The 20,358-nt window shown below is 33.5% G+C and overlaps 3 protein-coding genes across 4 annotated transcripts; 2 read left to right on the forward strand and 1 right to left on the reverse strand.

Annotated features, from left to right (window-relative positions):
- Positions 1-373: 373 nt before the first annotated feature.
- LOC132554786 (proteasome subunit beta type-7-like) lies at positions 374-5,225 on the forward strand. Of its 2 annotated transcripts, XM_060219098.1 has the most exons (8): positions 374-435; positions 616-697; positions 1,697-1,794; positions 2,128-2,268; positions 3,007-3,122; positions 3,448-3,506; positions 4,247-4,398; positions 4,780-5,225. In XM_060219098.1, the coding sequence occupies exons 1-8, from the start codon at positions 374-376 to the stop codon at positions 4,781-4,783; spliced, it is 714 nt and encodes a 237-aa protein (XP_060075081.1). In that variant the 3' UTR covers positions 4,784-5,225. The 2 variants fall into 2 exon arrangements, with proteins under 2 accessions (XP_060075081.1, XP_060075082.1); XM_060219099.1 differs by lacking the exon at positions 4,780-5,225 and having other exon boundaries at positions 4,247-4,402.
- An 8,221-nt stretch (positions 5,226-13,446) lies between these two features.
- On the reverse strand, positions 13,447-14,792 carry LOC132554810 (polyisoprenoid diphosphate/phosphate phosphohydrolase PLPP6-like). The gene is made up of 2 exons (XM_060219124.1): positions 14,486-14,792; positions 13,447-13,862 (listed from the first exon to the last, which is right to left on the reverse strand). Exons 1-2 carry the CDS (start codon positions 14,790-14,792, stop codon positions 13,480-13,482), a joined length of 690 nt encoding a protein of 229 aa, XP_060075107.1. The 3' UTR covers positions 13,447-13,479.
- Positions 14,793-15,284: 492 nt separating this feature from the next.
- On the forward strand, positions 15,285-17,410 carry LOC132554809 (protein FAM78B-like). Its single transcript, XM_060219123.1, has 3 exons — positions 15,285-15,475; positions 16,294-16,407; positions 16,822-17,410. The coding sequence occupies exons 1-3, from the start codon at positions 15,285-15,287 to the stop codon at positions 17,408-17,410; spliced, it is 894 nt and encodes a 297-aa protein (XP_060075106.1).
- The last annotated feature ends 2,948 nt before the right edge of the window (positions 17,411-20,358 follow it).

The following is a 20,358-nucleotide window of genomic DNA, read 5'->3' on the forward strand; positions in this document are numbered from 1 at the left end:
CAAAGTCACATTCATCTATGAAAAATGCAGAAAATGATACTTTAGTTGAAGGGCCATAACTCTGGAAATGAAAGTTGACAGGAACCCAAAATCGTGATTTGCATCGGTATAAAATCATACAGCTTAGTTATCTCATTTTGCAAATATTCTGTCCATCACTATGTCCATAGAGTAAGGCCAACATAAAGGACACTAGCAGCAGAGACATATATATACGTATCTGGTAGCAGTTCCTACTGCTTGCAGTTTGTTTTGATATCCTGCTCCGAGAACGACCACGCTTGAAGTGAAACGCGTGTTCCTTTTGCGATGAAAAAAAATAGCCAATCAGAACAATTGTACCAGTCACGTCGGTTCAGTCATTATTGCAAAAATGGCTGCCGTGCTTGGAGCCGAACCGCAAATAGGAGGGTTTAATTTCGAAAATTATGCCAGGTAAGATGTATTGTTTCGTCTATTTATGATAAAACATGTATAAAATATAACGTGACATTTCTAGTGAACTTTTAGAAGTCTTTTTGCTATACGTAACATAAACGTTGCTTTCGGCGAACGACTTCACCATGACAAAGCAACATCGATAAGCACAGCAATATTTTCTTGTTATAATTTCAGGAACGTATCTCTCGAGCAAGCAGGGGTTCATCCACCAAAGGCTTACAAAACAGGGACAACAATCGTCGGTTTAGTTTACAAGGTAATATATGTACCGTACAGAACTAGAATGTTAAAACCTCTACTTCCCAATATCCATTGTTGATATATACTACTTCTCTTTCTTGCAAATGTAAAAGTTGAGAGTAAATGTCGCCTTTGTAGCCTCGGCAAGTAGAGAGTCAAGCGGTAGAAATGACCAACTACAGACAGAAAGGTCACTAGTTCGAATCCCACTAGGGACAAGGTTTTTTTCATTACTCCTCCCTATTACACCAGTATATTACGTGCAGTACGAAACGTCCCATCGATGGCCTCTGACGTTTCAACCCACGACTTTGGTGTCCAGCTGCGCCGGTTCGCTGATAGATCAATACTGTGTTATCAAAATTGTAAAAATGACATTTTGATTCTACCACAATAAAAATGTTTGAAAAAAGGTAATAATAATAATAATGATAATAAAGAACAAACAAACAAAAATGATAGCAGCAAGATTGCCAAACATGATACAAGTGAAACAGGTTGAACACAACCCAGAATGCAGGCACTGTAATAGTTTAGGGACAGTTAACATTACTGCTTTGAGTAGGAAATTTGTTTCTGCAATGGTGAATAATTTGAAATAGAAATACATATGAAACATTCTTCTTGAACATTTCAAAACAAAAATGATATGATAATCCAAATGCCAATAGTCTGGGAAAACTCACAATCTGGAGAGTTTGCCTGATTGTCATCAGTTAAACAGATAGATACATGTTGTAGCCTGTACCCTTACTGTCCATAAATGGAGTTAAACTACTTTTCTGCTTTTCTCCCATTGTTAAAACTTCCATCCATGATATCAAGAGAGGTAAACATATCATATGCAATATAGCTTGTTTAGTAATTACTGCAAAATAACTTAAACATTACATGTAGCTTTTCATGATTTGATTGTGACATTATGTGCACAGTATTAATCTAGAAACATAGACAAAGCAAAGCTGTATACAAGTCCCTATTCACATAACTTAATGCTGTATACTATATTTTACAGGATGGTGTTGTATTGGGTGCTGATACCAGAGCTACAGAAGGGTCTGTGGTGGCTGATAAAAACTGTGCAAAAATCCACTATATAGCAGACAATATTTAGTGAGTTAATAAGCTATATTAGTGAGCAGCAGATTAGAAAATATGAAAAAAATAACTTGATTATTTTGCATATATATTTCTGATCAGTATTATAGCTTTGCTGTACAAAAAGAAATTAATGTGACGTTGACTCAACACCTTATTTCAGCTATTTTAAGGAAGGAATTCTACAAGCAAAACATTTTTGACTTTCCCATTTTTGAGTTCCCAGAAATCTTAACTCTGTCAGTATGCATCACTCTTCTAATATTTACACATTTCTTTTCAAACTGAAGAGTAAAGAGTAGAAGCATTGTTTAGCAAAAACTATTTATGATATTATAACCCTTCTAGTTGCTGTGGTGCTGGTACTGCGGCTGACACAGAGATGACCACACAGAGGATTTCATCACAGCTTGAGCTTCACCGTCTTAACACTGGCAGGGTACCACGAGTGTGTACAGCTAACAGACTCCTAAAACAAATGCTCTTCAGGTAAACATAGATACAGTATATTTCTTTTCCGTGTATAAATATGTTGTTTACAGATAGATTGATGAGATAATTAATCTTCCATTGGGAACTGGAGTGGGAAAGAGGCTCTAGTATTGCATTGTGTCAGTCCTGCTATTTTATCGGGGCTCTATATCTGTACTTGTCACTGAAACTTCAAACTTTGTGTATGAGTTCACCTTGGAGAGACAGTGTCATTCATCAATAATAAATCACTCTGACATTTTGACTTTTGACCTACATCAAAGAAAAAGTGTGTCAGGGCACTGTCTCCTATACCACTATATATACAGGATGTAGGTTCACCGTGGTGAGACTGAGGCAGTGTGTTGTATTTCAAAAGTGTAGGTCAATCTCGTCTACATTTTTACCTTTAACATTCATAAAGGAAAAAGTTTGTCTAGACTCCATCTCCTATACTATTCCTCACTGAGAATTCATCCTTGTGGTATGTTTTGTTCTAAAATTTGTTCTTAAACCTTCATCAAAGGGAAAATACTGTTTGGGCTGTACTGCTAGTTTGTTCTAGCTATCCATGCATTTTTGGCATATTTCACATTCAGTGGAAGACTATGAGTCTTGTTGGTTTCAGATGTTCTTGGAGCTTCCATTAGTGAAACAGGTATATTAAAAATGGTTACATCTTTAACATTAACTTGGAACTTTGGAGCAAATTAACATATGGGTGAACTTTCAGGATATGCTTTTTTGGGGTTCCAGGTACCATGGTGGCATCAGTGCAGCCCTTGTACTGGGAGGTGTTGACTCCACTGGCCCTCATCTCTACAGTGTGTGGCCCCATGGATCTACTGACAAACTACCATATGTCACAATGGGTAGGTTGTACACTAGTCTGCAGAAAATAATATTACACTTACAGAAAATATAGAATTATATATTGCAATATAACAGTTTTTAGATTAAAAAAAAAATATTTTGAACAATAAGGATAAAAATAGGTGTATCAGGTACTTATCATCTGCAGCATACTCACCTTACTGATCTCTTACTTCATACAAATCACAGTTTATCTCTCTGATTAATCTTGACATGTTCCCAACAAATATGATGTCTAAATACTAAATGACTTTGTCTTTGTGACTCATTGCACCACACTTGGTACACGGGTATATTTATGTATTATATATTTCTCTTTAATAGGTTCAGGATCACTAGCAGCTATGGCTACATTTGAGGACCGCTTTAAACCACAAATGGAGGTAACATCATCGAATGACAAGATTAGACTAATGAATTAAAGTGTTACAATGACTGCTTCATTAATATGTTAACACCCCATAGAAATCATTTATTTGTTCATAAGTAGTGGTAGACATTATAAAAGAATCATTTATTTAGAAAAAAAATACATAGTGAAGAGAATTAAGATAATCCATTAGAGGACTCGGATTATGAATTCGAAAGTGAAATGTCAGTTTCCTTTGTCAATGTGTATATAGGACAATTGATGATTTTTTTCATGCCTTGCAATTGAAACCGAAGCATGTAGTATATAGTCAGAATTTGTGTTTCTGCTTATTTACATAATATACTGTTACATGGATTGGCATTAAATGATTCTAGAAGAAAGGTAAATTAGTCAAGCGTAGCATGTTTAAGTTATGAAGGAAGTGGTTGAAACATCTGGAGATTTATCTTGTTTTCTGAATGATTAGACAAAATAATTCTAGCCAAACATAGTTGTACTATATCTGTATTAAAATGAAAAAACAAAAAATCCTAATCTGTCAGGTTGTTTCCTTAACCTTTCCATTGAACACCATGGCCTCAAAGGCATTTACATGGAGATCAAACAAATCTATTAGACAAAATACAAAACCAGACTACCACTCTTTATGGAAAAGTCTGAAAATGCCAAACTACAGGAGAAAGTGTCGGCAAAATGTTTTGTTATATTTAGTATGCATGCCATTCAGTGATTACATTTTTGTGTTTGCAGAAAGACCAGGCCATACAGCTAGTGAGGGATGCCATTGCTGCTGGCATATTTAATGATCTTGGATCAGGAAGTAATGTGGATGTTTGTGTTATAACCAAGGGCAAAGTAGAGTACATGCGACCATATGATGAAGCAAACATAAAGGGACTGAGGTAGAATTGTGTTATGGTCTTTGTTATGTGATGCTAAAGATCTTTTGCAAATCTCTAGTTATTTTCATGTAAACTCAAAAGTATTAAACAGCAAATAGCAATATATCAGTAACTAAAATCATGTTTGGATAATTCAGTAATATTGTCTTAATTTGTAAAAACACTGAAGTTAATTTTTCTTGTTATTGTATATTATAAGATTAATTATCTTGAATTAACATTTGTCTGACATACATGTGGACTTAAGTCGTTAACGGAGAAATCATACATAGATTTGAATGGTAATCTAATTCCTGTGTTGATACATTAAGTTATGATAGAAGCCAGTTGCATATGAATGTTTTCTCACAATTCAGTTTTATACATAATTTTTTTTTTCAGATAAAAATCATGACTTCTCATATAATTGTTCAATTAATGGAATTGAAATGGAATGCCATTACTGGACTCATTCCATGGGGAGGCCAGACCAGATAGGAACAGTTTGGACCATTCAACTTTATAGAAGTAGCCTTTCTCTTTTGTGGAACATTTTGTTAAATGATGGAATTCTATCCGTTTTACAAATTACCACTACGTCACAATGTCCTTTCATTATAAAACATTACATTATCATGGTATAGAAATAATCACTCAAGGAAGAACTAACAGTTTATCTACCAAATAGTAGATTAGTGTGATTAACATGGAAACCAGAAGATGTTATGTGATATTACAAATATATTGGTTAAAAGTAAAGATTTTCAGAAGTGCTACATGTATGTTGGGAGGAGTTCTTCCTTACATGTTTAATAAATCATTTAATGATAAAAAAATTGCAAGCTTGTTTTATTTGTCATAGTATTGAAATACAGAATTTAAATTAATTTAATTCATTAAATGGTGATTTACCTGGTAATAAACTTAAGAATCAAATCTGTCATGTTTTAAGCCTACCAACACCATATGGTTATCTGTTAGATTTTATTGACTATGCTCACTGCAACTTCCATCATTCCTACATGGGAATATGGCCCATGTGACAATGACAGCTGTTAAGAAAATCTTACCACTTTTGTATAGTTTAAACATAATTTATCTTGGTAAAGGAATTGGCCACAAGATTTTGAAACGTGGACCATATGATTTTTGTAAGTTAAGGTAGCAATTAGATTTTATGCTTAATAAGGTTACAGTTTCACATCAAATGTCAACATGAGATATTCCATTTTCTATTATGTTTTATACTCTACTTGTACACAGAAGTGTGGATCTGTGCCACATTTAATTGGTCCAACATGGCAGCCATTATAAGAGTCTTTTTGTTACATGGACCAGTAATACTGAGTAGGGAATGGTTCATATCTGGTTCTACATGAAATCTGCCTGTACATTAGGCAAGAAGGTATCTTCAAAATCCTCATAATTGTACTAGTTCTTCTGACTGGAAATCCTATGTAGACATTAAATTAATTGAAAATAGTGCTTTGTATGGTTCAAACATAATTCTTAATGCAAATTTGACATATGCATCACTTGTAATGGCTGCTATTGTCATCGAATTGAAAACTATATTCCCTTATCTGAAGAGTGGGCAATGATCCCATGTTGGTCCTACATAAAACTTGAACCTATGCAATAGCCTAGGTATCTGGTTATCATCACATCTGCCTGTTTAAGAAAAGTGATCTTGTACTGATTTGTTTGTATGGTTTTAAAGCATTTTTTTAACCAACAATGTTTATTTTGGTGAACTCTGCATAATCACTTGTATGCAATATTTATTGTGTTCCTATATGGAAAACAACATAGTCTACTTATTACAGAGCTTTGTGAAAGAACTTGTGGCATATGTCATAATTCTCGGGGAAACCCATGGCATAACACAGAAAGTTTGAAAGTTTATTCTAGTTAAGCTCTGTAGAGTTAAAGGCTTTATGACTTCCAGAATCCAGCTAGACTATAGAACAACCGTTACATATATAAAGTATATTCAACGAAAACTTGGATGCAAGATCATTGAACATCATTAACCATGTTTTAAATAATCAAACCTTCAGTTTATGCACCAAAGTCATGACCTTCAAATCAAAGACGCATGATGTAACACACTCAGGTAGGTATCTAAGACAGGGATCTTATTTGTACTTTGAATAATGACAAGACCTTCACTAATGACTAGCACATGGTCCCAACTCGATGGGACTAGATGCAACATTCAAGATGGTGGCATTTTATATGCCAGTTCCCAATAAATGTGAATATTTCATCAAATAGTCACCAGGCCCTTGTTGAAACCTTAAGGGTTAACCAGTGTATAGGGAAAAAATTTAAATTGTTGCCATTGAAGATACAAGTGTTAAAACAAAATTGACACTTGAAATATATCAAATCTGACCTGGCTCAACAAATCTTCTGCTGTGAAGTCATAAACAGTGTCCCAAATTTGTACAATTCATATTTGAAAATTTTCACTAACCTGTTGTTATCTCTTACCAGTCTTTGAACAACTGGAGCCAGATTTTCATCTTTGATTGAAAAACTTTTTTTCCAGAAAGTTCTGGAGAATTCTTTCAGCTCCTGCTACTTTCTGTTGTCCATGATGTTGATACTGACCATTTAAACATGAAATACACTAGGAAGATTTGACATTTTAACTTTGTTAGAAAATTGTGAACCAAGTTACACTAATATATCAGGAAAGATGATGGTAATTTATTCAAGACTTTAACATAAATATCACTAAGATACTCTTTCACATTTCTAATGCATTGTTTCAATAGTGATGCATCATCATAAAATAAACAAGAGATCCCAGAGGGATCTTGGCGCCCACCATTTGAGGATCTGTTTTCAGTTCTTGAAGATTTGTTTATTTTTTTTTTTTTGTTTGTTACAGGTGTTGTAAATGTTCATGAACTGGTCTTCATTGAATGTACTCAATGATGGCACAAGATATTTTTATTAAGCACCTATTAGCAAATATCATTTGAAAAAGATCCCAAAGTATTATTAGATAGCAGTCAGTTACAGGTGGATAATGGACAATATGCTTGTGCTGTATTACTGTTGACATCCAAGATGGCTGCCTGTGGGCCACCTTGATTTCAAATCAGTCCAAAACAGGTACAATGCACAACTAGGGACCAAGAGAAACCAATATCTATGAAATATCAGAAGGATCCATCCAGTACTTTCCAAGAAATAGCGGTAACAATCTTTTACATCCAAAATCCAAGATGGCCACCTGTCGGCCATCTTGAATTCGAATCAGTCCAAAAAAGGTATAATGCACAACTAGGGACCAAGGGGAAACTGCATATGAAATTTGATAAAGATCCATCCAGTACTTTCCAAGAAATAGCAGTAACAAACTTTTACTTCCAAAATCCAAGATGGCCTCCTGTCGGCCATCTTGAATTCGAATCAGTCCAAAAAAGGTACAATGCACAACTAGGGACAAAGGGGAAACTGCATATGAAATTTGAGAAAGATCCATCCAGTACTTTCTCAGAAATAGCGGTAACAAACTTTTACTTCCAAAATCCAAGATGGCCACCTGTCGGCCATCTTGAATTCGAATCAGTTCAAAAATGGTACAATGCACAACTAGGGACCAAGGAGAATCTGCATATGAAATTTGAGAAAGATCCATCCAGTACTTTTCCAGAAATATGGTAACAATAATTGTTTATGGACGGACGGATGGACGAAGGACCACTGACGGCAGGGCGATTTGAATACCCCACTATCTGATGATGGTGGGCTAAAAAAAAACCAAGTCAACAAATGTCCATATCAACATTTTAATTTTCAAATAAAAAAAAACAGTGTTACAAAAACAACATCACAATATAACACTTCTGTTTCAATTTGACATTTCACTTCCATTGCTTTCCATTGAGAATATGATTTTCTTGAAAGACATCATTATAAGTGTAGAAACCAGAGCATTTGTTCTGTAATGTCATTTGTAGTCATATATACATAAAGACATGAGCTGTTGTTTTTGGAGTTACCATTTATATTCCACATCAATTTGTTTTTGTTGTGATATTTATCAACCAGGCGTACATATTAGATCACATCCTATGGAATACATTTACAATGAAGACAGAATTATTAATTATTTCAAAATCTGGAATGCATATTGGATTTCATTTTTATGGTTTTTAAAAATGTACAACAGATATAAAAAAAAATTGAATGTTGAAATTCTCATGTTGGCCCCGGAGTTCAAATTTTAATTGATATGACAATTCTTAAAAAATTTTGCAGGCTGTATATGTATCTGTTAAAAAATGTGTATTCTATTCGACAGTTGATACCTAAACAAAATGTTTTGCTCATCAAAGGACACATACAAAGGTGGAAAAAAATGGTTGTGCATTATGGATTTCTAATCTGTTTTGACCGAGCTTGATAATGTAACTCATGTAACATACATACCACTGAATTACATGTTACAGTATTACACATGGTTTAAAGTACAAAACAAGATATGTCAAAACATTCAAAACTGCTTGATATACTTAATTCAACTCTTTTTTTTATCTTTTCTGTCATATTACAAAAACTTAACATGATATATTTTTAAAATTTATAATCTTCAATTAAATGACAAGCTTGCATAGAAGTACACATATATATATATATATATATATCTGTACAGCAGTGATTTCTGTACAAAATACATCCCTGGTATATACCTCCCATTTATATAGATTACCATCCTCGATACTCCAGTGGTTACAATCACTTTCGCTCTCTGCACTCCTGGAACTTGTCATGGCAAAACCAAAGGGGCAAGTGAAGAAATGTGATTGGCTCCAGGAGAAAACAAAAAGACCAATCACAGGCTGAAACACTCCTTTTGAAGATTACAAAAGAGCAACACCCAATTTCAAAGCCAGCACAACATACTGTAACCCCAGGTTCGTTTGATGTACATCAAAAGATCAATAGAGTCTTTTGGTCTTGTCCACAAAGTATTGCACAGCACATGGAACCTTCAACTTTTCCATGACATGTTCCTGGTGTGCAGAGAGTGAAAATGACTAACCCCTGGAGTATCTATAATGACAGATTACAAGATGATGGCAATATTCTTTCAGCAATTGGTGCAGTCACACGTCCTAGTTGTAACTGTCACTCTAAACCACTAATATATGTATACTGGAGTGCATCTAACATCACATTGAAGACAAATTAATATCTGTACATTAATTGTCTCTGATGGTGAACCAAAGATCAAAAGGAATATTTGATCACATATGGTCAACTCCTGAATATTATTGTATTTCTAGAAGTGGTGGTGACAGGGCTCTGTTGTATATGTTGTAAGTAACAATATGGACTTGAAGACATCAGTCTTACAAAATTATTTAGACACGATAGAACCTAATCATCCAGAATGTATGACAGCCATAACATCAATACAACTACCATATACATTTTACAGACAGGGAAATGACTGAATATACTTACTGACCACTGTAAATTGTAATACTTCATATTTAAAAAAAAAAAAAATTAAGTTTATAGATTAAAGATTTTTCTTACAATATGTTCTGGGGGCCAACATACAAATTCTGACTGAAAAGTCTGAGGACCGACTTACAGAAAGACAATGAAAAATAAAATTTACCAAACAGCAATGGGTGGGCTTATTATAGCAGAAAAGACCACTATTCATTTACAATCTGCTTTTCTTACACAGAAAACTCATTTTCCTTAATTGGAAAAAATATCCATTTTTCCAATACTACTAAGCATATATGCTTTTGAACACTATTTCTGAATTCTGTTTGATTGTGTAAACATCATAGAGGGATGTAATTCTTAAAAGATGTTGATATGGCCCCTAAAATATCTAACGATACTACATCTAGGCTGAATTCTCAGATCCCTTTCTATCAGAGCACCGTTGATAACTTAAGAAATCTGAAAGAAGGATTTCTTACATTTTATATAATACATCTTGCCCATCATTGCAATGTAATGGAAAAGTAAGTTATAAAAAGATTTCTTTATTTTTCACTTCAATTTATTATTCTTTGTTTATATCAATTGTCCTTGTAGAATCTACAAATAATGCACACAATTCACATTCACACTGACTCACATTACAGAAACAGTTGACAATCATTACACATTACCGGTATCTAACAATATGACTGCAGGAATGCCAGCTGCAGTGTTTATTACTGAGCTTCAATTTGAAACATATTTTAGCCTAGCATTGTTTCACAAAGGATCTACATATTGCACACAATCAATTTTCTATTTCTTTCTTTCTATTTTAATTGAAATAAAAATCTCTAAATCACTTCCAAGTCTATCTATAGTATTACATTTCTGTCTGTTTGTGTCCACAATCAGCAGTTTGATTATTTTGATGCTATTACATATAAATTAGATCCAATATGGACGCTGTAATTACAAAGTATAAGTATTCATGAAATATTTTTTTCTCCTTTCTTTTTCCATTATCTTTAGAAGTTTATTTGTACATAACACATAAATCTATTACAAAAAAAATTATTTACACAATCAATTTTTTTATACTAATAAAGCAATTAACCAGTCAAACTATAATTATATTTCTGGACACAGAATAGTCTTGGTGTCACCTCAATTTATTTGATAAATTTGACTTCAGGAAATATCAAATGTGAGGCCCTGTAGTACATACAAGAATACATATAATTAAGTTATTTGATAACTCTACATCAATTCAGAATGAAGAATTACGTGACATTTATCACCAATATTGTCACAAATGATTCAGGCATGTAGCCATTTTTGTTTACTGATGACAGTGCTTTTAAGCATGTATTATCATATATGATGCAAAATTTACATATACAGTTAATAAACAGATAAGGATTTCCTTTATATAATTCTTAATCAACATCATAATGTACATATTTCAGCGAAAACCAACAATCACTGTCCATAAGGTGACACATTTGATATATATGCAATAATAAAAAAATTTTAAAAAATTAATACACCATGATGTTGTTTTAACACAGCATACTAAAGGTCAAGTACACAATCACGACAAAGGACTTATTGGTTACAATGAATAAATTGTTGTATTAAGATTTTAAACTTTGTCCTTTGGAATATGTCAAGGTCATTCACTTGAACAAACTAATTCATCTATCCCTGCCTACTGCTGGTCTGATTGATGTATTATGACTGAATTCTTACAAAACTTAAAATTATATCAAATACACTCAAATTTTACATTTGAGTAATTCATCAACATGACATATATAATACATACTAGTACTCATGTATCAATTTGTCAAATCACACTTTTAAATAATACATAAGTAGTTGCATGAATGTTTTACTTTATAGTGAAGATGCTCAAACATAATCAGGGCATGATCACAAATGATTGAAATGATAAATATCCTTGGGACTTGTACAGTAATGGTGACAATGTTGTCTGGAGTATCTTGTCTAATTTTTTAGAAAACATCAGACTCCATTTCCTGCTCCAGATATATAAAGGGATGAATGAAGGTTGCAAAATATCTTATCGATACATATGTCAATCATGGATCAGTGGATTTGATGTGGGTGGGAGGGGCGCCATGATAGCTAGGTCAGTTGAGCGTGGGACCAAGACAACCTCTAATGAAGATCAAAAGTGCTTAGTTCTATCCCTGCTGGGAGTGGTGATGTTTCTCAGGCAGATGAAACGTTGTGTTATGGTGGCTGTGTCTTTAGGCAAACACTTTACCTTTAGTCTGGATAACATGCAGCAGACTTTCCACATGACGTTCACTGAGGAATCAACCACCAGCTACAACTACAAGGAAATCCCATCAAAACATATCTCAGCAGTTCACCAGACGATAAACCCAGCATTGACACTATGGAAACATACATCAACACACAACCACTTCAAAAAAAGGGAAAACATTTAGAGAAGAGTTGGTATTCCACATGAGGAACATTTACAATGAGCACTTGATATACCACCACACATGGGGAAGAGTGAACATTAAATAAGCCACACAGAAGACATATTTACTGTGAACCGTTGATATACCACCACACAGTGGGAACAGTAGATAATCCTCACAGGAGAAATAGTTATGTAGTGAATGGTTGATAAACCACACACAGGGAATGAAAGAAGAAGTAATTGTCAATATATCAAGGGAAAAAGTAAACTTTATCACAACTTATCATACAGTGACAAATAGTAACATTCTTATGTATGCCTGGTATCAAGGGTTCAGTGCTGTATCTCAATATCATTGTGCAGCAATGAAAGCAGGTAATGATTAGTAGCATTTTCCTATAGTAAGTATTTGTAAGTGTATATACACTGTATGAACGAGGGCTAAAATCCATTTTATTATTATAGATTTCAGGCACTGTACTAAGTACATGTTTAGTGTGTAATATCATTTTTATAACTCAATGATCAACTGAAAAGAAATTAAACAATCTGTTAATACTGATACAGAGATACCTCTGTTCTTTTATCTGTTGGTTTTTTTAACAATAAAAATATATGTTACATAATTAATTCTCATTTGATACATTTTTCAATAATACTTCAGAGAATATCAACATTGTAAACTGCTAATCCTTTCTGGTATAGTTTGTGTAGGACATCAATATAAGCGAAGTACACCACCAAATATCTAAAGAGTAATTCTAGTCAGTTTCACATAAAAATGGCTGACTGGTTTTGTTTTCATTATGGAACCAAGTCATAATTAGGCAATGATGTGTAGTTCAGATACAATGCATATAAATTTTAGTTCGGAAACCAACAACATCGACACACCATCACATTCCATGTCACATTTACTGACAGTTTGTGTGTATACAGCTAGGTGAAACAAATGGAAATATTGATTGTGCCAGTTTTCAATGTCAATTGAATACAACAATTATCTTGAATGTACATGTATTTGAATACCAACTTGATTCAAGAGTTATATAACACACAGTTATTTACACATATACTTACAGATATATCACAAGACAGTTGTATTTTCATAACTTAGAAATTGGAATATCATGTTTCTATATATTGGAAATTTAGCTGCCAATCAATCTACAATGTTAATGATGCAAATTCCTGAAAATTGGTTCTACTAGATACATACAGGTCTGTTGAGACAGCCAGTAACTGGATAACACACAGTACTGAACATATCCAATCAGGTAACCGAAAAGGACATCACTAACATGATGACGTCCAAGCATTAGTCTGGATGCAGTAACGAAAACTGACCACAGCAACAGAAGTCCATGGAATGATGAATTCACAACCAATCTTTCAGCTAGTAGGAAGGCCACCATTGCTGCTCTTGTAGCATGGCCAGAAGGAAATGAATAGTTGTCAACAGAAACTGTTGCAAACATGTCCATTTTATTGTGCGCTGGTCTTGGACGCTGGAACAGGAACTTCAGAAATGCCACTATTATCAGGTCACCAATAAGACCTACAAAAGAGATTTGATATATTATGATATCGGATCAATACTTATACATAACTACATGTATATTCATATCTATTTAAGTACTATTTTGGGAATATGCATATTCATATAACATTGAAGGAGTTTCCATACGCTCAAATCAAGTGTTTCAACTACACAATATACATGTATACTCTTAGTAACATCTGGGACATATAATATTGTATTATATGTCCCTGGAAACATTAATCCGTGTACAATCGGATGTCACTTGATTACATCTATGAACATGTGTTAAATGAAGCAAGAAGATGATTACAAAGATGTCCGCAACACTAAATTAAAGTACTAAATTTCACAATTGGAACATTTTTAATAATGGTTTGATTTAAAACTAGTATACAACCCCTTTGCTTCTACCAAATTGTTCAACAACAGGCGCTTAGTCTGCTGATGAAAAATTACAAATGTAATATATATATATACATATCCTACTAATTTTTTTTCATTTTTTTATCATCGAGCTAAGTGGCTGTGGTTCAGCCATTTCGACAGTTACCGATATACTGACAAAAGCTTCAGCTACAATGGTACTACTTCATGAACTCGACTTCAAGTGCTAATTGGCTGTAAGCATTTTTATTTACCTATAAATAAATTAACGAGAACTTCTATATGAGCTGCTTTATGAAGGGTTAGTAACATGCCGACTGTTCCTAAGAGCCAAGGAATTCCGTGGCAAGATATTTCCAATGCCTTCATCAGAGGTCGGAGGTTCCCAAACGATGAATCCTTGTCGGCACAAATACTGCATTTCTTTGTCAGCCTTATATCAGCTGAAGCTATCGATTTCAAGAAAGAATCCACTGATTTGATGAGTTTCTGGTGTTGCAAGTCCTTATTACGATTATTAGATCCATTCGTTCTTCGTTTTTTTCTTGCAATGGATGACATTTTCGTTCCTCAACTTGCAAAGTCTCAATATAATGTCATGATTTCATTGGTCGATGGTGAAGTCCCGGGAAATCCCTTTCAATGCGGAACTCTGGGTAGAACACTAAATATAGAAAGCGTGCTGGTTTCCATGACCGCAAGGTGTTCAATAAAATTTTTTCTTAACAATCTACTTATCATTTTTTAATGTTCCCTATTTCTTTTGATGAAAAAAATTAATTTCGGTTCAAGCAAAACATATAAAATCTACTTTGGTTGGAAAAGAGACTGAACAATGTTTTCTGAAAATCATGTGATTTCCATCAGTGACGTCAAGAAAAGTATTTCGGGTGCGGGAGATACAAGATGACAGTATAGCGGTTGTAAGGAACAAGGTGTATTTTAACCTGTATTTGCTTCTAGATTTGAGATGTTAACACAGAATAACTAATAGCGCATAAAAAACTTTCAACCGACCGTCAACTCCCATACAGAAGAAATTAATAATAGAGAATGTCGAAAAAAACAGATGAGACTGAAAACAGCCCTGCTTGGTGTAACCAGAATGCTATAACTGCAGATGTGGTACCCGATGTGCTGTCGAAGATCAGGGTCTTGAACCTAAATGCAAGAATTGAAAACCAACCTACCACAATTGATGAAAGTTCCAGTGCGGTTTTGAAGTACCAAACACCAAATTTCCGGTAAGACAACTAGAAATTTAATCTAAATGCAGCAAAAAATACTCCACATTTCACATCACTTTTACCAGTAAATAATCATTTTTAGAAACAGTTTACCCTTGACATCGATTTTTTTCTTTACTGTTGACCTCGTGATGTTGGGAGGTTAGATTGCCCTAGTGGACGATATCTGCCCTTTAAAAAGAAATTAAAAGATGTCAATCTTAGCCGTGGGCGGGATGCACTAGAACTGTAGATATTATTTTTTCTTTAAATCAAAGCATGAATTTACCAAGAACACCATTGTGCCGACCTCAACTTTACATACTGTTACTCTATATGTAGTGTTTGGAAAATCTTGAATGCCATGTATCAGGAGAAAATGACTATGAAAAAACTTAGATTGTATAGTATATTTGAAACAATTACAGGAGTAAAATGATAAAAAACTAACCTATGAAGTGAATAAAAATACAGAATCAATATTCATGCAGAAAGATGCCAAACTTTTCAAAACTTTAAATTTTACAATATTACTGCAAGCTAACTGGACCATAGTTTCACCATTTGACTTGTCTTGCACACACTAAAAAAAATAAAAGACTAAGAGATCTGTTAATTTTCATTATTTCACATTGACATGTCAAAAAAGCAAAAAAAAAAAAAAAAATAATAATAATAATAAAAAAAACTATAGTATTGTCTGCACACTACCTATTCAACTTATATACTGTTTACTGTGTACCCTTGACATTTTGTTTATCAAAGATAACCATGTGTTGTTAGCAATGAACAAAAATTTGCATCTTTTGCAGTTGTCATTGTTTTTAACATTTCAGAGTTTCAGCCACTGTAGAGATGGCCCCAATGCCAGAAGAACATAAGTGGAAGGTTGGCTGGATACAAGCCTGTACTGATATGATGTTCCATAATACATATGGAGATGAAGGATAGTAAGTACACATATGTATTGTAAACATGTGTGAATTAATAAGCTAGAAATGAACACTCAGCCAAACACATTTCTTGTTAGGAATTATATCTTTTTCTCTGTGTATACTAGACTTACCAGTGATACTTACCAACATTTGCATCATAGTGCAGGGCTCTCACACCCCATTTTGGGACTGGGCCCGAGGCCGTTATAATTGGGAAAAATAGTGGCATTTACCTTAGAATTGGGAAAACTTGGGGTCTAAATTGGGGAAAAAAAGATACTATTTTGCATTGGGAATGGGGCTGAATATCGGCCCCAAATCTGGCAGATCGAGAGCCCTGTAGTGAATATGAGTTATTTCAATATCTGCATAAATAGAAGTACCTTGTTTTCATTCAATATAACACCAATTGTTTATTTCCTTTTTCAGTACAAGTTGGGAATTTCCTGAACTGACCAGTGGCCAACAAATAATGATAAGCGATTGTGATGGCCATCATTACCCATGGTATGGATCTCGCAATGAGACTGTCGTGTTCCAGGGTCCATGTACTATGTATCAGTCTGCCAGCATTAGCATGAATGACAACTTCCATCCTCACGTGACATGGCGTAACCCAGCAAACCGTAGCCAAAATGAACCAAACCTGACCAAGATTGTCCGTGATCAGACCTTTAATGTCTGGCTAGTTGCTTGGAATATGTCACTGCAAAAGGCTTACATCCTCAAAACTGTGCGATGGAACATGCGTTTGGATATTAAAGTTGATCCAAAGAAACCGTTAGGACAACGGGCAGAGTTAGTCAGCAATCCAGTTCCCAAGCAGCCAGAGGTACTGGCAGAGAATATTTCTCTACCACGGTGTGCTTTGATGCCTCCAAATGCCAACAGTGCCCAAATGCTTGTTTGGAGACCAGCAACTGGACGTCCATTGTGTGTAATACCACCAGTATGGCAGAATGATGTTCCAGTAGAAGATCAAGTGCGAAAATATGATAGTAAACTCTGCAGACTTTGAAGAATGGATCACTGGATTGCTTGTCATGATTTCTTGCAGTCAGACGATCAGTAGAACTTTGATAGTATTCAAGTTAACTTATATGTATATATTGAATTTTTGAAGATCTATATTTTTACACAATTCTACTTCATAGTAATTTTTAAATATTTCTATAATTATTTGCTATTTTGAAGGTAATTTTTTTCTGATTCTGTGATAAAAAAACTTTTATAACATAAATCAAACTTAAATTCAAGATGCAACTTTAATAGTGAGATTTTACTGAATCATGTTTCAAAATGACTTTTTTTGTTTTGCTAGGAGTAGTTCAGTCACTTTGATTTTGTTTTTTACTTGAAATCAGTCAAAAAAATATTTATTGAATAAATATTCAAAAATCCTGTTGGAGTTTTGTTATTATCAGCTGGTGATTTAATGCAGCAAACAAAGGCAACCTTTTTACATTGTTTTGACTATACATTTACCTAATTTTAAACACTGATCATGTAGAATTCCCTTTGAACTGTTAGGTTGTTTGTAGGTGAAACTGGTCAAAATTTTGTTATAGTTATGACTAACACCAATCTCATCATTATTTGTCATCTATGAAGTTGGAGATTTTCAAAGTGAAATTATACAAATATTCTGACATATCTAGACAATAGGAACTATTTCAATCCAACAGTTTGGAATTGTTCTTGTTTGTGCATGGACTGCCTGTATTCTGAAAATTTGCAAATATGATACAATTGTACATGTGTATTGAAGTTTTTTTTAAGTAACATCATCTCCTCCCTTACTTTTGTTTGGTTTTTTTTTTAACAAAAAGCATTGTCCATATATTTTATAGGTCTTGAGGTCAAGGCCATATGAAGTGATAAGTTCTCTTAGTAAAATATCTTATAAGCATCAATGTCTGTATCTTTATCATGGTATATCTTGATGAATACCATACATGGACCTGTTTATATGAATTTTCATACCTATTTGTTTAACACACATTTTGATATCTTGAAAATTTTGTCAGCACTGTGTGATGTTATTTGTGGAAGCAAATTACATGAACAAACAATTAACAACTTTAAGACTGATTAGAAGAAACTCCAAAGTAAAAAATGTGCATTTTACTATTTTCATTTTTTAAGATGGAAAAAAAATTGGACAGCAAGATTCTGTCTGATCCAGTTATTAATTTCTTAATCTAATATTGAGAAACATTGTTACATGCAGTTCATCAAAATAAAGAGAAATTTGAAACATTTCAAAAGGTGACTTTATTTTCTATATATTGTACATATCATTTAAATAGCAAACAACATTTCAACATATGTCTGGATGACATAACATCTCTCAGGTAACATTTCTGGGTTTTTATATCACTCTCACTACCAATAGACAATTACATGGAAGATTTAACAAACACTACAGCACACTTGGTAAATATTAAGTTATCTTGAATTAAGAATAAAAACAAAAATTCAATGTCAACCTCTGATCTATGGGAATACCCAAAATATAGAAGTATCTTGGTATAGGTTGTTTATTCTACATGAAATGGTACTGATGTAGCATTTAAGGAAATCTTGTGTAGAATGCCAGTGTAATTTAGAGTAGTATCTATACACTTTAACCTGTAAAAATCAATTAATTCTGTAGCAGTGTACAAATATAGCAGTACACTGGGTGCTCTAGAAATAATGACTAGAAAAACACATCTTTTAAACTTTTCAGTGTTTTTCTTCTTTGCAAAATGCTGAAAAAAATCTGTCAACCCAAAAAGAATAAAAAAGAAAAAAAAAACAGGCCGCTATTAATCATGTACAAGATAAGTACAAGATAAACAAAATTTCGAGTATAAAAGATTCAATGATGACAGGAACAAAGCACTTCAATATAAACTAAAGGGTGGTAAATTTTGAATACTTGGTACATGTACCTCATATTCTAATTTACAGATTAAGAAGTGACATGCTTAATTCATCAAAACAATTATAAACTCTTATCATAATCATTTTCACTGAAAGATATATTACCCATGACAACTTTACAACTGTACTATTACAGTAAAAACACTGAGATTTCCCTTAAATTCTAGAAAGATTTCAACAATGACAACAGATATTCCAGACACTGAAGAGGATTCAACAATACAAACAACTTCAATTTAACAAGGACAGTCTAACTATAATCAAGAATTCCAAGTAAGATACTTGTACATATGGTGTAATAATTTGTGTCATCTACTTGGATTAAAGGGGAGACACCACAAAACACTTACAAATTGCACAATAGTTTGTCATGGGACTTGACAGACCCAAAAAAGGAAATCCATAACATTAAGATTTAAAATAACAAGACTGTTCCATACACTTCCATAATCTATGAGGAAGTATCTGCTTCAAGCAAAGGGAGAAGTCGTTATAACACCAGGGTGTGAAATACAGCTTATATAAAATACAAGTCATATACAGAAATAAATATATTATTGTTATCCATCAATATGTACAAGTCTTATGTAGCCATTGCATAGGCACCTTAAACCTATGTTTTATTATCTATGTTATTGAAAAAGGTGAAAGAATCATAGAGCTAGAGTAATTTTGATTTATAATCAGACATGAATGCAAGTGACAACTTATTGCACTTTGTCAAGACAATTCTTTTAATGTCAAACAGATTCTTGTTGGCAATGTAGTCTATCAATATAAAGTTATGTCAGCTGTACATACAGCAGTAGAGCACTAAAAGAGAATTAAAGCAGCAAGCCTGTATTAGAATTTTCCAAAAAACACTGCCCTAGCTGGTACATACATAAGCATTTTTTTCCTTAATGGTAGAAGTCATCTATAACAAACATAGCCTGGAATCAGATGTTGTGTGTTTATCTCTCAAGTTTAAACTAATGTAAGAATGATTTACCTTTGTGTAACATTAAAATATGAAATAGGTATTTCTATAAGGGTAGT

The sequence above is a fragment of the Ylistrum balloti genome, unplaced genomic scaffold, assembly GCF_031769215.1.
Source record: "Ylistrum balloti isolate Yb309-2 unplaced genomic scaffold, AGI_CSIRO_Ybal_v1 Utg370444, whole genome shotgun sequence".
NCBI classification, from domain to species: domain Eukaryota; kingdom Metazoa; phylum Mollusca; class Bivalvia; order Pectinida; family Pectinidae; genus Ylistrum; species Ylistrum balloti.

What these genes read in the sequence shown, in the direction of transcription:
- LOC132554786 (XM_060219098.1), top strand. Translation starts at nt 374, where the DNA reads ATGGCTGCCGTGCTTGGAGCCGAACCGCAAATAGGAGGGTTTAATTTC. An exon ending in TCGTCGGTTTAGTTTACAAG is followed by an intron (nt 698 to 1,696) that starts GTAATATATGTA and finishes TATATTTTACAG; the next exon opens with GATGGTGTTGTATTGGGTGC. An exon ending in TATATAGCAGACAATATTTA is followed by an intron (nt 1,795 to 2,127) that starts GTGAGTTAATAA and finishes TAACCCTTCTAG; the next exon opens with TTGCTGTGGTGCTGGTACTG.
- LOC132554810 (XM_060219124.1), bottom strand. Translation starts at nt 14,792, where the DNA reads ATGTCATCCATTGCAAGAAAAAAACGAAGAACGAATGGATCTAATAAT. An exon ending in TCTCGTTAATTTATTTATAG is followed by an intron (nt 13,863 to 14,485) that starts GTAAATAAAAAT and finishes TCTCTTTTGTAG; the next exon opens with GTCTTATTGGTGACCTGATA.
- LOC132554809 (XM_060219123.1), top strand. Translation starts at nt 15,285, where the DNA reads ATGTCGAAAAAAACAGATGAGACTGAAAACAGCCCTGCTTGGTGTAAC. An exon ending in TACCAAACACCAAATTTCCG is followed by an intron (nt 15,476 to 16,293) that starts GTAAGACAACTA and finishes TTAACATTTCAG; the next exon opens with AGTTTCAGCCACTGTAGAGA. An exon ending in ACATATGGAGATGAAGGATA is followed by an intron (nt 16,408 to 16,821) that starts GTAAGTACACAT and finishes TTCCTTTTTCAG; the next exon opens with TACAAGTTGGGAATTTCCTG.